General features: G+C 43.2%; 1 protein-coding gene across 3 annotated transcripts in view; it reads right to left on the reverse strand.

The window, feature by feature from the left end:
* Positions 1 to 6,673: 6,673 nt before the first annotated feature.
* PPME1 (protein phosphatase methylesterase 1) overlaps positions 6,674 to 17,936 on the reverse strand; it is a 90,234-nt gene continuing 78,971 nt past the window's right edge. For all 3 annotated transcript variants that reach the window (XM_058687800.1, XM_058687801.1, XM_058687802.1), the window contains 5 exons: positions 15,009 to 15,138; positions 14,074 to 14,118; positions 10,169 to 10,233; positions 9,210 to 9,277; positions 6,674 to 7,899 (listed from right to left, as the gene is read on the reverse strand). In XM_058687800.1, coding sequence (XP_058543783.1) covers positions 7,881 to 7,899; positions 9,210 to 9,277; positions 10,169 to 10,233; positions 14,074 to 14,118; positions 15,009 to 15,138 — 327 coding nt within the window. In that variant the 3' untranslated portion in view covers positions 6,674 to 7,880. The remainder of the gene's footprint in view (positions 7,900 to 9,209; positions 9,278 to 10,168; positions 10,234 to 14,073; positions 14,119 to 15,008; positions 15,139 to 17,936) is intronic.

Consider the following 17,936-nt stretch of genomic DNA (forward strand, 5'->3'; position numbering starts at 1 on the left):
TTTGAACCACTACTTTTGCAATTTCTGATATGTGACAATTATCACACATCCTGATCAGGTGACTGAGGCCCAAGAACTGTCTGGCAGATGAAACAAATGCTTACTGAGCATTCCCCAGGGGCAGGCACTAGGCCCAGGCATGCTATGGGGGTGCTGAGAGGTACAGGACACAGTCCCTGGGAGCTAATGGCCAGTAGGGGGATAACACAAATGCATCCAGGGTTAAATGTAAGTTAAGCACAATATGAAAAGGTTGCACGCAATAAGAGATGAATTATTGAATGCCACAGTCCAGAACTGAAGGGATCACTGTGGCTTGGGGTGGTTGGGATAGCCTCATTTATCCAAATCACATCGCCAAGGTGCTGCCTCAGTGCCAGGCCCTTGCAGGCACCAGGAATGTAGAGGGAAATTAGAATGCTGACCCTGTCCAGACCTTCAGATCATCACAAGACAGTGTAGCCACAGGTGGAAACAGGAACACGGCACTGAGAAGCTCCCCCCGGGGACTTCATGGGAAGGAGAGGCTGACGAAGTCTTGAAAATGCTGAGGGTCTGGAGAGGCGTGGAAGGAGGGGCAGGGCTGTGCAAACAGGGGGGATGCCTGTCTCTAAGCTATGAATAGTACCACCTTACTTTTGGCCAGTATGTTAGTTTTTCAAAACACTTTTAGCACTTTTCTTGAACCTCACCTACCCAGGGAGGAAAGAGCAGGCATTATGGAAAGCAAGGTCTGGAATGGTTAGTGGCCTGCCTGGGGTCATATAAGAGAGCTTGGTCTGAGGCCTGGTCCTTTGTCTCCTTCACCAGTGCTTTCCACTCAGTGGTTATCAAAGCTGTGTTCTTTCATCATACCACAACTGGAGAGTGGAAAGGCCTTATTCTTTTATATTTGCAGCAGTCTCTATGCCCTCAGCAACTGACTAGTCCTGCTAGAAAGTGGTGTGTTTTAGGGGCCCAACAGTGCTTAGGGGGTAGGTAGCTAAACCTAGATAGGACTGACTGCTGCTTGGGGCATTGCTTGTTTATAATTTTGATTTCTTGCACCATTCTTCAGCCTTTCTTTTTCTTTAACATTTTTTAATGCTTTTATTTATTTTTGAGACAGAAACAGAACGTGAGTGGGGGAGGGGCAGAGCAAGACAGGGAGACACAGAATCTGAAGAAGGCTCCAGGCTCTGAGCTGTCAGCACAGAGCCCGACGTGGAGCTTGACCTTATCAACCATGAGATCATGACCGGAGCTGAAGTCTGACACTTAACTGACTGAGCCACCAGATGCCCCATTCAGCCTTTTTTCTAACAGCCTTGTCCAACTGAGCTCCTGGCATTGCACTGCGTATCACGCACAAGCTTCACTCCAGGGAATATTCTTTTAAGTAAATGATATCACTAGTGACCCCATACAGACCATGTACAGTAGGCCAGGCATGTGCTAAGAACTTGGGTGTACTTGTCTCCTTCAATTCTTACAATGAGATAGGTACTATTACCCCCATTTTGCAGATGAGAGAAACTGAGGCAGAGAACATGTAATTTGCCTGAGGTTACACATCTATACAGCGACAGAGGCAGGATTCAAACTCAGGTCTATCTCCAAAGATCTTAACTAGCCCTCTGTTGTCTGCATTACATGTTATTTGCCTGTGGTTATTTTGCTACCATTGGCAATAATATCTTTTGGAGCCAACAATTTTTAAGAGGAGTTTCTAACCCTTTCCCAGGCATTGAAAGGTCTATCCATTCTGCCTCTAGTGCCTAATGGCTAAGAATCCTATCAGATGTAGCTGTTGGTTTTTTTTTAATCTATTTATTTATTTATTTATTTGTTTAAGTATGTTCCATGGCCAATGTGGGGCTTGAACTCACGTCCTTGAGATCAAGAGTCATATGCTCTACCGACTGAGCCAGCCAGGCGCTCCAGATGTAGGTATTTGTTGAAACACAAATGAACCACCTCAATTCCACAGAGCTACAGTGAACACTTATTGTGTGAACAGTTCCACGCTAGGTGCTCCAAGAGAATCCAAGAAAATGAGGAGGCCTGCTCATTGCCCTTAAGGCAAAATGAGCACACACCCAAATATAAGAAAGCTAATTGGATATAATCAAGTGGAAAGCTGTGTGGTGCTACCCTAAGGATCATGGCAGGTGGGAGAAAGGGGAGAACACTAGACTGGGCAGAGAGGGCTTCCACACTGGGGCCCCAGGAACACAGTGGAGAGAACATGTGTCTATGAAGGGCAGGGACCAGCTACCACCTCACTTGTCCCCCTTTTACACATAAGAGGGCAGGGAGAGCTGTCTGGGAGAAGGAAGTAAATAATTCCGGGGGGCCCTTGTCCAGCAGTGCCAAGGGCAGTCAGCATAAACTGCCCTTTCATGGAACGATTCAAAGAGTCTGCTGTCTGGGGGACTTGGCTGCTCAAGCTGGTAGAGGGCAGAGGAGAGGGGGTAGGGTGGGGAGGAGGGACATTTGTAGGCAGACACTTAGCACAACTATGAAATGAGCTAAAAGCTAGGGGGAGAAGACCAACATTTGTGCCAGCTATTTTATCTCCCTGGTCTTAAAACAATTATCTCTTCTGGCAAAGGAGGAAAAGGAGGCTCAGAAACAAAACAAAACAAAACAAAACAAAACAAAACAAAACACACTGACTTCCCCAAATTCACATAGCTAGAAGCAGAGCTGGGATCTGGAGTGTGGAGTTTCTCCCCACCGGCTGCTAACTAACTAACCTCTTTCTTTCTGGACTTTTCTTTCTTCTTCACCTTGGGATCACCACAATTTTCTCCCCCTTAGGAAGGAGAGTCTGCTCCACCCCTTTTACCTTTTTCCTTGGTCACATGATCCTTCCCATTCAGTGCTTGATAGGCCTGTTTCCCCCTAAGGTCTGAGTAACCGAGGGACCCTAGGTGACGGCCAGGGGGCATATTTGCATATGAAATGGGTACCTCCAGGGGAAATCAAAGATCATTTCAAAGGAAGGAAGTGCTCAAGAGAGTCTTTGGCTAAGGGTTTGAGAGTAAGGCTCAGATGCATCCCTGTAGATAACTACTCTCTCCATCTTCTTTAAAGTTTGCCACATTTCCAGATGGAGCAAAACTGAAGTACTGACCATTATACCTCCTGTTCATCTGCTTATTACCTCATGGGGCAGGAGGGCAACAGTCATTTTCCGCACGTGTAAGAGGCCAGCCACTCGCTAGTCTCTGCGTCCAAGGTTTCGCCTGGCTACAGGCTGGGGTTTTCTAGCAAACTCCTGGGAGAGGAAACCAGCTCTAGGAATAAGGGAGCCTCTTGAGTTTACATAACTTTCTGAGCCCTGGGCCCAGATTGAGAACGTGTTGATTCTGGCCGCTAGTGGGACAGCCAGCTGTAGCAGAAGAGTTGGCTCAAAAACTCTGTTCCTGTAGGGGAGAGTGTGACTGCTTTTGCTTTTCTCTACTCCAGTTTTAGGCTTCTTGTTTCTCCCTTATTAAAGTCCTGACCTTTTAATTCCCTACCCCCATTTCTGATGACAGACCCCTGACTCCAACTTAAGGGTCCTTGACATCTCACCGTCCAAATCGGTTTGTGTATTGTTCATTCCACCTCCAAAATAATGAGCCTTCTTGGGGCGCCTGGGTGGCCCACTCAGTAAAGCATCCGACTTCGGCTCAGGTCATGATCTCGCAGTCCTGGTCGCGCGTTGGAGCCCGGCGGCGGCATCAGGCTCTGTGCTGACAGCTCGGAGCCTGGAGCTTGCTTCAGATTCTGTCTCCCTCTCTCTCTGCCCCTCCCCCACCCATGCTCTGTCTCTCTCTCTCAAAAATAAATATTAAAAAAAAAAAAAAAGATGAGGCTTTCCTCTTATCCCTGCAGCCACTGTCCTAGTTAAATATACCTGTGCCTTTACCTGTTACAACTGCCTCTTACTGTCTCTTTCCCTGTAGTCTGTAAGTCAACATATTAGAGTTCCTTAACTTCTGAGGACTCCCCATTCTCACCACTCAAGGCCTTTATGTCCTGCCTCCTGCTGACTCCCCTGTCAGCCTGTACTCTAGCCATACTAATCACACTCATCTATCAGTTATCAGACTGACTTTCAAGTATGTTGGGCTTGCATACGCTGTCCCTTCTACCTGCCTTGTATTTTATTTCCTTTCCTTCTTCACCTCCACCTTGTGACCATGCTTCAAAGCTCAATTCAAATTCTTTCTCAACCTGTTTCCAAAGAGGTTTAGTTGTTCCCTTCCTCTTTATGCAATGTGGTCACTGTTTCTATAATAGTCTGTCTAGATTATGAGCCCATTTGAAGGGCTTCATTATCTGTCTCCAAAGTCCATTGGAAGCTTGGTACAGAACAGGTGCTCAGGTTTGCTTAATCAGCAAATAAATGCTCCTAACAGGTTTAGAAGAGGGTAACACCAAGAAGTCATTCACATCCAGCTCCCCTTATGCCTTTGAGTCCTCTCAATCGCAAGATTCTCTCCCTACCAATAGATCTATGGCTTCCCCAAAGTTTGCCTATATATATATATATATATATATATATATATATATATATATATATATATATATTTTTTTTTTTTTTTTTTTTTTTTGGTTCTCCTTAGACATTCTTTAGTGCGTGTGTGTGACAGAATGGCCTTTGGTTTGGCCCAGGCATGCTCCTTCACTCTGTAGCAAATCCTTCATTCAGAGGGTCTGGGTCTCCTCTATCCCTTTCCTGAGTTCATAGTGGTGATCTGCAGGCTTCACAAGGATGTTGTTATGGCCAGCACATAGTAGGTGCTCATTAAAGATATGCTATGTGAACATGTGAATGATTCCTTCCCTGCTGGGGTGCCAATAGAACACTCAGTAGACAAAGATGCTGCTGCCTCCTAGCCATGGCTGTGGGCAAGTCACTTCACATCTCTGAGCTTCAGATTCTTTACCTTTAAAGTGGGGATAATAATGCCTACGCTTCACAAGGATATAAAGGAGATGCATGTGACTAGTACAGAACCTAACAAAAAGTTCAACATATTCATTCTCGGTCTCCATCCGTCAAGCCTGAAGAAGTCTCAAGTTCCTGGTCATCATCCTCCTGCTATCTTAGTCTGGTATTTAGACCAAAATGACCTCTGCCTAGGGTCCCCTGTATTGTCCAGGAGGCAGTGTGGAGAGGAAACAACCTAGGTTTGAATTCTGACACCAGCACTTCTGAGCTGTGTGAATTTGGACCTGTCTGCCTACTTGTGAAAGGAACATAACGTCACTTACCTCATAGGGCTGCTGTGAGGAGTCAATGAAATGAGTGTAAAGTGAATTAGATGACACCCCAAATCTGATGACTGTTATGACTTGCCTGGTGAACAGAAGTGCTGATGTGTGTTCCTGAAAACCATGCCTGTGATTGTGCTGCCCTCCTGTGGACAGAGGGCACACAGCCCAGCAAAGGGACCACCCATCCTCACACACACCCAAGGGCTTGGTGGGAGAAATCCCATCACACACAAGGCACTTTTCTTCTTTGCTGGGGAGCTCATGCTTTATTCTGAAATATTTAGGGAACATCTAAACCAGAACTTCTTAGAATTAATGTGGTTGTTAGAGTGCAGATCAGTTGACTCAATAGGTCTGGGGTAGAGACAAAATCTTTAATAAGCTTCCAGATGATACCGATGCTACTGGTCCCCAGACCACTCTGAGTAAAGGTCTTAAGTACAATATAGCAGTGACATGACAGGAACTATTTATTAAATGCTTAACTTACCCTGTGCCAGTTACTGAGAGAGCCAGGTAACCTATATTAAGTTACATAGTCTTCAAGACTGTGAGGTAGGTACTGCTGATCATTTTTCAGAGGAGGAAACTGCAGCACAAAGAGAGAAAGTATGTGGCTATCTCACACAGCCTGTAAGGGGAAGGCCTTGGGTTCTAATTTAGACAGTTTGGCTCTAAAGCCTAATAGAAAGAAGACTCCCGAGAGTGTGTAGAGGATGACCAAGGGAGAGACTATGGTAAGAAACCAGCAAGGGTACTGAGTGAGCTAGCTGACAGATGAGGCCTAAGCTATGGCAGGGGCTGTGGGATGGAAAACAGGAGACAGAAAAGAGCATGGGTATGGGTTTGGTGGGAAGCCAGATATGGGTATAAGAGGGAGTCATCTAGAGAGCTCTGTGTGTCTGGTTTGGACAATGGAGAGATGGTGGTACCTACCACTTACAGAGCAAGGGAACATGGAAGGAAGAACAAGTTTTAGGGGGAAGGTGAGTTTGGTTTCAGGAATGGTTAATATGAGTGGCTTTTTGGTCATCTGGGAGAGATAGAAGGAGGAAGACAGATCTAAGTATCTAGAGCTCAGGATATGATCTGGGTTGTGGACAAAGTTCTGGTATTGGCTGATGTGAAGCCATGAGTGCCTGAACTCACGTGAACAGTGCACAAACTGTCCTGTTCTGGGCCAAAGCTGACCATGCAAATAACTGGAAGAATGGGACTGGAATCTGGGTCTCCCTGGCTGCAGTAGAGGCTGGCTCTGCCCATTCCACTGGGATTCTGGATGTGGGGAGGAGGCAGAGCATATGATGCTGATGGGCTTCAGGAAAGGGGTTTCTAGAGCCCTATGGTGACTAAATCCAACAAACTGTCCCCTGCCCCCAGATCAACAGAAATAAGGACAACCCCATGGAGAAAGACAAGATCAATAAACATTGGGAGATATTTATTTTCTTTAAACAAGGTCATAAATAACAAAGAAACAAAGTAGGTCCCAGACTCTGGACCGTGCAGCAGGACAGGGATAGGAAGTTGTTGGGTGGAAAGGTGGAGGGGGTTACGCATCACCTAAGACAGTCACAGAAAAGATGGGCTGCAGGAGACTGCCCCTTCCTGCCCTTGGAAATGGCGTGCCTGGGCAGTAGGGGGAGGCCGCAGTGCTGTGATGAGGCAGCCGGAAGAGGGCAAAGATTGAGGATGCTGGGCTGTACTGTTTCTATGAAGAGTGACATGGAAACCACAAATGGTAAAGATAAGCTGTGGGTCTAGAAGAGGCAAGCGGGCACTCTGCACACCTCCAGGGACCAATTATGAAAATGGTTAAATTTGATTCTTAAAAACAACTCCACAGGCTTTGGCCTATGGCTTTGTGCATGGGCTGTATTTAACCTGGGTTGTTCTGTGGCAGGTGAGGGCTCAAGAGGCCCCTGGAGCAGCCTGGCCTCAGCCCAGGGCAGGTGCCCAGACATGTGGGAGAGGGACAGTGGGCTCTCCCCAGATGGGAGGCCATGTGCTTGGACTGGCTGGACCTGATTTTCAGGCTGGTTTCTTGTGATGCTATCCAACACCCCTCCCCATTCCTAAGGATGGGATCCTGGCCTCTCTGGGTCTTCCAAGCCTGGAAGAGTAAGACTGGGATAAAAAGGTACCTGACTGGTATTTTATTTGAAAGGAAATATAAGGACCACCCTGTGCATGGTCCATACCATGAGGTAGGGCAGGACCATACCAAGAACAATCTTAAGGAATGGAGGTCCCTGAGCCTGGGGAGACATTTGGACCCAGGTGCATTGCCTAATACCAGGAATAGGGGCCCAGGGTGGCAGTTCTGATGGAGGCTTCACCCTAGGCAAGGTAGGAAGAACAGGCAGGGGCTACCCCTGAACAGGGAAGGGGTGGGAGTTGGGGAGCCTTGGACTAAGTTGGTCGAGGTTGGTCAAAGGCCCTGGAAAACAATGCTTTTGGCAGGAATACACAAAAGGGTTTGTACATCTGGGGATGCCCGTCTATAGGGAGCCGGTGTCACATGGTCGGGCGGGATGGTGAGGAGGAGACAGCGGCATCACAGTGGCCTCTGGTGCGATGTATTTACAACAGAGCTCAGTGTTGGGGGAGGGACGGATAGCAGGTTACTAACAGCCAGGAAACACACTGTGAAGAATGGAAAGAGAAGGAAAACAAATGTGACCATTACTAGTTTTCTCCTGCTCACACTGTCCCCTCCAGAAAGCCCAGGCCTTCATGATCACAAGGCCCCTGCAGATTGTCCGATCTCCCCACAGCCCCATCTACGTCTAGACACAGGGTCTGTGAAGTGGTGATATGACCAAAGCTCCAAATGGTCCAGGGGCCCCAGACACTATTATTATCAAGAAAAACTAAGTCTTTACTTTTGATTCCTGGGATCCATCAATAGTTAGTTGCTTGAGGGGTGGTTTCGCATAAAGGAGTCACTTGTACCAGGCTCCTGTCATCCTTTCCAATGCCGACCCTGCCCTGTGATCCTCACTTCCCAGGCCCTGGCATTTAGAGTTTTCTAATGCAGAAGCGATTTCTTTTCTTCAACATTTCTTCTTCAAATTCCTAAAGGTAGGGAACCAGTTCCCCTGGACCCTCACCAAAATTAGGACTTTCCAACTGGCAGGTATGACTCATTGGGTTTGTGGGCTGAGAATCAGGGACATTCTGTAGCACAGATCAGGAGTTCCCTAAGGTGGGGGTCCAGTCTGTGTGGTTTGGGTAATCATGCCTCTCTTACTCCTCCTCCTTGACAGAGTCTAACTATGCCTCCCTAATCAGATGAAGACCTTCCTAGGGTGAGAGGCACCCTTTTCCCTTTAAACCAGTGGTTCTCAACTGTTAGTGATTTTGTCTTCCTTGAGACATTTGGTAAAACCTAAAGACATTTTTTCTTGCCATAACTTTGAGTGTGTATGTTGGAGTGCTACTGGCTTCTAGTGCGTTAGAGGCTAGGGATGCTGTCAAACATCCTACAATGCACAAGACAGGCCCCCAAATGTCAATAGTACTGAGGCTGAAAACCCAGCTCTGGATCTCTATACAGCTTCCATGGCCTGCCCAGCCTTCCTCAGCAGCAGGGCAGGAGATGGCATACAGAACTTACCTAAGAGCTTGGAAAAAGACGGATTCCCACCCCAGCCTCCTCAGACAAGGGGCACCTCAAGAAGTGGGGGGATTTCTTTAAGAAGTCAGGTGGAGTAGGGACTAGGCATAATTTAATCTCGTCTCTGCAACAACCCACTGGACCAAAGCACACAGAAACAATCAACCATGGCTTAACAAAAACACACATACTTGGTTCCATGTTGAGGAGGAAGAAGAAAGGCATGGTGACTCAAACTGGGCAGGGGTAAGGTAGAGATATTTACAACATTACAAATATCTTTTTGCTGTGGTTGGCCAGCACTGCTGGGCTCTTTAAACCTGTGTTACTTCCTTACCACTGGAATCCACCGATGGGCTCTGCAAACCTGTGCCGGATCAGGAAAGTGGCAACAGCTTCAGCTACCTGGAAAAGGGAGAGATATTCCAGGCTATGTGACATTAACAGTGGGGATCACCTTTGGAGGTCCTGTATGCTTTTTTGGGAAGGTTAGGCTCTATAGTGGACTCATGGGACCTGCTGGATTTGAAATCTAAAGGATCTGGGGCGCCTGGGTGGCGCAGTCGGTTAAGCGTCCGACTTCAGCCAGGTCACGATCTCGCGGTCCGTGAGTTCGAGCCCCGCGTCAGGCTCTGGGCTGATGGCTCGGAGCCTGGAGCCTGTTTCCGATTCTGTGTCTCCCTCTCTCTCTGCCCCTCCCCTGTTCATGCTCTGTCTCTCTCTGTCCCAAAAATAAATAAAAAATGTTGAAAAAAAAAAAAAAAAAAAATTAAAAAAAAAAAAAAAAAAAAAAAAAAAAACTAAAGGATCTGAGTCCTGGCAGGGCCAGGGAGACTCTTCCCCACCGTCCTTGCCAGGGATAGCTCCAGAGAAGTCAAGGAGAATGATGTGAAGGCTTATTTATCCCTGAGAATTACAAAGCATCTTATTCCCATAGGAGGAGTACATATTAACTACTAACCATGCCTATAGTTTAGGAGCCAGTTTCTACCCCAATTTTCCCTTTTTACACCTGGCTTTTGGGGAAAAGAGAGAAGCAGAGTTCAAGATCTTAACCAGAGTGACCTGGGATGAAACGGCAAGGTGTCAGTGGCTCCTCAGCACATACACAGAAAGCTAAGACCATAAGCAGCTGCCAGGGAGAGGTTTGGGGAGATGGTGCAAGTTGTATCTGCATAGGCCCCACAAAAGCTGCTGAGGACAACACAGGCTAACTCAAGGGTTTGTACTATTTTCTGTGAGAGCCAAGGTTACTCTCACAGCTGTCCTTCGACAGTCACAGAGCATCAGACTCACCTTGTCGGGGGCATCCTCATGGACTGCGTGGCCACACTGGGGTAGGACCTGCATCTGGAACTTTCCTGGAGAGGAAACAAATCCAGGTGATCTCAGGGACTAAAATGATCCCTTCCTGGGGCGCCTGGGTGGCTCAGTCAGTTAAGCATCTGACTCTTGGTTTTGGCTCAGGTCATGATCTCACAGTTCGCGAGTATGAGCCCACATCAGGCTTTGCACTGACAGTGTGAAGCCTGCTTGGGATTCTCTCTTTCCCTCTTCCTCTCTCCCCTCCCACACTTTGTTTTTCAAAAAAACAAAAAACAAAAAAAATAAATAAATAAAATGGCCCTTTCCTTACCAGCTCTGCAGTCTCACAGGCTACACTAGGAGTCCAGAACCTCCCTAACTACTACCCTCCCCAACAGTCTGGACCCAATCACCAAGGTTTGAGGAGAATGTAACCTTAGGCAAATGATTTTCCCTTCATTTTTTTCCTTTGGCACGTATTTACTTTGGGCCAGACACACAGGAAGAAACAGTTCCTGTTTTCAGAGGATTTATAGTCTTGTAAGGGAACACAAAAAACAAAATTTTAATGTAGCATGTGGTTCCTATGATAAAAGAGTACACGGAACTGGAAAAACATAGGAAAGGAGGCTTCACAATCAAATAAGGATATAGGAAGGCTTCCCACACAGAGCGGGGGGGGGGGGGGGGGGTGGGGGGAAGCCTATACAAAGGAAAGGAGGATGAAATGGCATTTGCTCCCAGAAATAAAAAGGTTGACATGGAGCTCATGAGAGTTAACAATGAGGCTGGAGAGGAGATCAAGGACCATACCATTAAAGGTTTTGTAAGCTATGTTAAGGATTTTGAAATTTATTATAACAAGAATAAGTTTCCATTTGAGTGCTCAACTATATGCCAGACTATACTAACCACTTTCTCACACTTGTAGAACATTGTAAGCTCACCATTAATGTGATAGCTATTAAGAGTGAACCAAGATAACTGATAAAGCAAGATCCCAAAGCAGACCAAAGGATATGGGACCTAAGTAGAACAGACTCTCAGAGCCTAAGTGGCTCTATTACAAAATAAGGCAATATGCTCTGAAGTCCTCTGGTCATCACATTCTAGGATTCTTACTCCAATTACACAGTGCTTTAAAATTTTTTCAAAATACTCTTCTATCCATTTTTTAAGTTGATTCTCAATCTACCCTATAAAACTGAACAGGACAAACACTGAAATTCTTTTCTGAGATAATGAAACTAATACCACGGTTAGTCATTTGTCCAAGTCTGCTTATTTAATCAATAGAGGAACTAAGACCGTTCCATTCAGTAAGGCCCAACTTATGCCCATCCTCTTGCTGTAGTCTGCCCCTGGGTGCTCCAGCCTAGTCCAGCCTAATCTCCTCCCTCTTGTATCTCCTAAGGTACTACTACTAACACATATGGATCCAAACAGAGCAGCTTGTGCCCCTCTTGTTTTGTAAGCTTATATTTTATATGCCACTGGTGGCTTGCCTTCCCAAGAGTATTCCATTTCTGTAAAACAGAGCCTAGTATCATTACTTGCTCTATATTCCTAATAGAGCCCAACACAGGGCAAGACATTGAGTAACTGTTTAGTAAGTCTTAATGAGTAACTGAGCGAATGACCTGGTAACACAACTCCAATCACCCTGGGCTTGATGTGTAGGATGCATTTTTTTTGTTCCTACATACTAACAACATTGTACCTGGTAAATAAAATAACGATCATGGGTAATCCTCACAATTATTCTATGAAGTGGGCATATTTCCAAACACTTCCCTCTAATTTTACAGATAAAGAACCTTATGTTTAGACAGCATAAAGTATTTACCCAAGTAGTATCATGAATGAATGCTAGGTTTCTAGGAATCTATAACTAACTTAGCAGGTTTAAACACAATGCTGGGAAGGCTGTGGTTTGGATCTATGCCAACTTGGCCACTTCCCTTTGTTTTATGGGATGTCTCTCACTTCAGCCATTTACTTTCTATACTCATGGGATGCTTTGAAAGAGAAAGTAGTCTTGGCATAATCCTTACTTACTGGGGAAATAGCAGGAAATCATGAGTACTTCCTGAATATAATGAAGCCATCATTTGTCAGACTTACTTCACACACATTTTCTCAGTTAAATACCAAACAAATGTATTAAGATATAGCATTATTTCCATTTTACAGATGAAGAAACTTGGGATTAAAGAAGTTAGCAATTCATTCAACCACAATACTAGTAACAGTGACTCACCACCCAGGACTGTCTGATTTCAAGGCTGGTGATCAATAATGGTTTCTTTCAAATGCTATTCAGTCCAGATCAACTGCTTTCAGATAGTCTCAGGGGCCATATCTGATTCTTCTGTCTGTCCAGCATTACACATAGGTCTTAGATAGAAAGACTGCTTAGGAAAGATTTGCTTGAATTGAATTTAAGGAAAGATGTCTAAGCTCAAAATTATCAACATCAGTGCCATAAAACTCACACAGTCCCAGTCCATGGTCTTGCTCCAGGCTTTAGGCTACTTCAGGTAGAGGAAGGGTAGGGGAGAAGTGCCTTGGTCCAGGATGTAATAATCATTCAGGAGCCTTTGAACAACTATTGTGAGGGAATATAGTCCCTTTTACTGTGGAGAGCTTAAGGACAGCTAAAAGAACAATTTGAGCCCATGAACATCCAAGTAGAGATGTCCAACAGGTTTGATATATGGGCCAGGTCTACAGCTCAGGAGAGAGGTATGAGTTGGACGTTTAGCTTTGGGAGTTATCAGGGTATAAACAGAAGCCATGAGATTGCCCAGAGAGAGTAAGCAGAAAAAAAAGAAGGTCAAGAACAGAATCTGGTTAAGAGTGAAAATTTGGCCTTAGAGTTAGCACCTCTTCTTCCCACACCTGAAAAGATGTCAATGCCTATTGACTTCACCTTTACCAAACTTTTCATCTATACTAAAGCAAGAGCCTCCACAAACTGGTCCCACAGCCTCCACTTCCATCTGGCCAACACACCTGGACCTGAACACAATATGTCACTTTTCTACTCATTATACCTCATGATCCCTGTGAAGCTGCCATCAACTTTCTCATTTTATAGACTGAGAAATTTTATACTCATTTTATAGGGTGGTAAAATGAGTAGGAAAGAAGCAGTACTCAAAGTCAGTTCTCCCAACCTCAGAGTCTTTGCTTTTACCACCTCACCAGGCTATCTTCTAAACACAGTTTACATCTTTATGCATTCCATTATCCTGGATCTTTTCCTTTCCTATGAATTCCAACAATGATAAAAATACTGATCAGTAGGGGAGCCTGGGTGGCTCAGTCAGTTAAGCCTCTGACTTTGGCTCAGGTCATGATCTTGTGGTTCACAAGTTTGAGCCCTGCGTCGGGCTCTGTGCTGACAGCTCAGAGCCTGGAGCCTTCAGATTCCTTGTCTCCCTCTCTCTCTGCCCCTTCCCTGCTCATGCTCTGTTTCTATCAAAAATAAATTAAAACATTAAAAAAATTTTTTTTAATTAAAAAAAAAAGTTAAATTAAAAAAAATTTTTAAAAATTAAAAAAATACTGATAAGTATTCAGAATATCTCCTTTCACAATATTATATATTTATAGGGTACTTTATGGTTTATATTGCTCTCTGCAAAGACACATTCTCATTTTAATCCTTACAACTCTGAGATGTAAATGGTAATTAAGTCCCATTTTTAGATGGCAAAAAAAAAAAATGAAGCTCAGAAAAGGGAAATATTTGCCTATAATCAAATAGTGGGTCAGGAATGGATGTTGATGTCAAGTTTCAGGTAACTCAAAGCTCATTAATTTCCACATGACTATGTCCCTTTCTCTGCCCTCAGAGAAAGACCTGGAGACAAAATTTCTTGATGACTTACCTTGCATTTGGCCAATAGTCAGATCCTTATCCAATCTATCAACACCTAGAACAAAATAGGAGAATCCGGAAGTAGCTTACTAGAAAAGGCTGTGCGAAACAGGTTTTGCTATTCAAGTAGGAAAAACTGCTACAAAGTTGTAAACATGATGACATTACCAACTTGTGGTAATGCCAATCCCAACTCCTTGAGGGTATATGCTCCACCACATGAAGCTTTCCAGAATGAGGTTCCCTTGCAATCTTTTTGCTCATTTAAACTGGTTTCTGAAAACAGGGTTTTACTTTAAAATTTTTCATTATACTCAGAATATCTTTATACCACTCTAGAAGGCCTTGGGCTTAACCAGGGATTGAAGGCAAGCCAGAATTAAGCTATCCCAGATGAATGCTTATGCTTAGTTAGGTTTAGGGATTTGGTATGGAGAGGAGAAAAGCACAAATGAGTGAGGATGGGACTTCACTTTGGAAGTCACTACCCATTTGATGAGGAGTTTTAACAAGGACATATTCAGATGATGATATACCTATGCTGCTATGGACTGAACTGTGTCCTCCTCCCTCCAATTCGTACGTTGAAGCCCTAATCCACAATGTGACGGCATTTGGAGATATGGAAATAATTAGGGTCAAAATAAAGAAGTAATTAAGGTTAAATGGGGTCATTTGGGTAGGGCCTTCATATGACAGGATTAATATCCTTTTAAGAATAAACACCAGGGAGATTACTCTCACTCTCTTCTGCCATATAAGGACATAGTGAGAAAGCAGTTGTCTGCAAGCCAGTAAGAAAGCTCCCACCAGAACTTGACTGTGCTGGTACCCTGATCTCAGACTTCTTCCAGAACTGTGAGAAAATAAATTCACTGTTTAAGCACCCAATCTATAATATTTTGTTATGGCAGCCTGAGCTAATACATACACATACACACTTACCAGCCAAGAGCAGCAATTTAGGAATAGGACAACTAAGAAAGAGATTGGATAAGCCTCGGAACCAGCCATCCCAGTATTTTTCTGTTTTCGCCAGTTCAATTCTCCAAGTGTACGGATGGTCTTTCTTGGTCTGGAGGAATAAGAGCAAGTTCTGAGTCTCTGAGGGCAACCCCTGGAGGAACAGGATAATAACTAGGTCCCTGGGAAAAGGAAAGGGAAGGAAACTAGCACTTATTAAGGGCCTACTATGTCCCAGACATTTTCACATACACTTAACCAATTATAACAGTCTTGTGATATAGGTTATTGTTGTAATTCCCATGTTTAAATAACCAGAAGTTTACTTTTTACTTCTATTAATTTCAGTGAACTTAGGAAACTTTCTTAAAGTCACAAAGCTAGTAAATGGTAGAGCCAAGACTGAGCTTCTCTTATATCCATTTGGCAAAAAGAACATATCCATCAAAAGAATAATAACATGGGAATGCAAGCTGGTCAGACACTCTGAAAAACAGTATGGAGGTTCCTCAAAAAACTAAAAATAGAACTATCCTACGACCCAGCAATTGCACTACTAGGCATTTATCCACGGGATACAGGTGTGCTGCTTCAAAGGGACACATGCATCCCCATGTTTATAGCAGCACTATCAACAATAGACAAAGTATGGAAAGAGCCCAAATGTCCATCGATGGATGAATGGATAAAGAAAACATGGTATATATATACAATGGAGTATCACTCGGCAATCAAAAAGAATGAAATCCTGCCACTTGCAACTACGTGGATGGAACTGGAGGGTATTATGCTAAGTGATATTAGTCAGTCAGAGAAAGACAAATCATATGACTTCACTCATATGAAGACTTTAAGAGACAAAAGAGATGAACATAAGGGAAGGGAAACAAAAATAATATAAAAACAGGGAGGGGGACAAAACAGAAGAGACTCCTAAATATGGAGAAAAAACTGAGGGTTGCTGGAGGGGTTGTGGGAGGGGGGATGGGCTAAATGGGTAAGGGGCATTAAAGAATCGACTCCTGAAATCATTGTTTCACTATATGCTAATTTGGATGTAAATTTTAAAAAATAAAAAATAAAATTAAAAAAATTTTAAAAAAGGATAATTACAAAAAGCACAGTGCAGTATGAAAAAAATGCTGATGATATACTATTAAGAGAAAGAAGCAGAGTATAACATGTCATCTAAGTGAGCATTACTACCGGAAAAATGTGGTACACAGAGAGAAGGAACTGGAAGGAAAAAGGGAAAATACGTTGATTTGTTAGTAGAACATTTTTTCTTATATTTTGATTAATAATAATGATATAATGTCCCCTCCATAGTTATCTGAAAAAGGAAACCTGACTCAAATATTACAAAATATATCTGTTAATATAGGGGAAGGGAAGGAAAAATAAGATAAATACAGAGAGGAAGACTCTTAAATACAGAGAACAAACAGGATTGCTGGAAAGGAGGTGGGTGGGGAGATGGGTTAAATGGGTGATGCGCATTAAGGAGGGAACTTTTCAAGATGAGCAATGGGTGTCATAGGTAAGAGATGAATCACTGGGTTCTACTCCTAAAGCCAAGACTACACTGTATGTTAACTAGAATTAAAAAAATATCTATATCTATATCTGTATCTGTATCTATATCTATATCTAAAATCCCGATATATAGTAGACAGGCACAAAGTATGCACTCATCAAATACAAGCTGAAGAAATAAATGATTCTCTATACTTTTCTGGATCACTGAAAATTTGACATATTATAATTGAAATAAACAATTGGGATACCACAGTAACCACAATATGAAAACCTAGAAGTGAACATGAGACAGCAACATACTGTGTTAGAGATCATTAGATGATTAAGATGTCCATACCACCCAAAATGATCTGCAGATTCAAAACAATCCCTATCAAAATCCCAATGACATTTTTACAAAAATAGAAAAATTCATCAAAAATTCATATGGAATCTCAAGGGACCCCAAATAGCCAAAACAATTTTGAAAAAGAACAAAATTGGAAGACTCATGCTAATTTCAAAACATATTGCAAAGCTACAGTAATCCAAATCGCATGGTATTGGTCTAAAGACAAAGAGACCAATGGAATACACTAGACAGCCCAGAAATAAACTCTCACATATATGGCTAAATGATCTTTAACAAGGGTCCAAGATGATTCAATGGAGAAAGGATAGTTTTTTCAAGTGGTGTTGGGAAAACTGAATATCCATATGCAAAATAATGAAGTTGGACGATACACAAATTTAACTCAAATGGATAAAGACCTAAATGTAAGACCTCAAACCATAAAACTTCTAGAAGAAAACATAGAGGAAAGCTTCATGGAGTTTTTCATGACATTGAATTTGACAATGATTTCTTGGTTATAACACAAAAATCAAAGGCAACAAAAGCAAAATTAGATAAATGGACTACATTAAACTTAAAAAATTTCGGAACATCAAAGTACACAATCAACAGAGTGAAAAGGTACAGAATGGGAGAAAATATTTACAAATCATATATCTGATAAGGGGTTAATATTCAGAATATATAAAGAACTCCTACAACTCAATAGCAAAAAAAAAAAAAAATCAAACAACCTGAATAAAAAAATGAGCCAAGGACATGAACAGACATTTCTCCAAAGAAGATATACAAATGGCTAATAAGTACACAAAAAGATACTTAACATCACTAATCATCAGGGGAATGCAAATCAAAGCCACAATGACATATCACTTTGCACCTATTAGGATGGCTATTATCAAAAAAGACCAAATAACCAGTGTTGGCAAGGATGTGGAGAAACTGGAACACCTGGGGCACGGTTGGTGGGATTACACAACGGTACAACCACTATGAAGACAGCATGGAAGTTACTCAAAAATGAAAAATAAAACTAC

This window comes from Neofelis nebulosa, chromosome 10 (assembly GCF_028018385.1).
Source record: "Neofelis nebulosa isolate mNeoNeb1 chromosome 10, mNeoNeb1.pri, whole genome shotgun sequence".
Classification (NCBI taxonomy): Eukaryota; Metazoa; Chordata; class Mammalia; order Carnivora; family Felidae; genus Neofelis; species Neofelis nebulosa.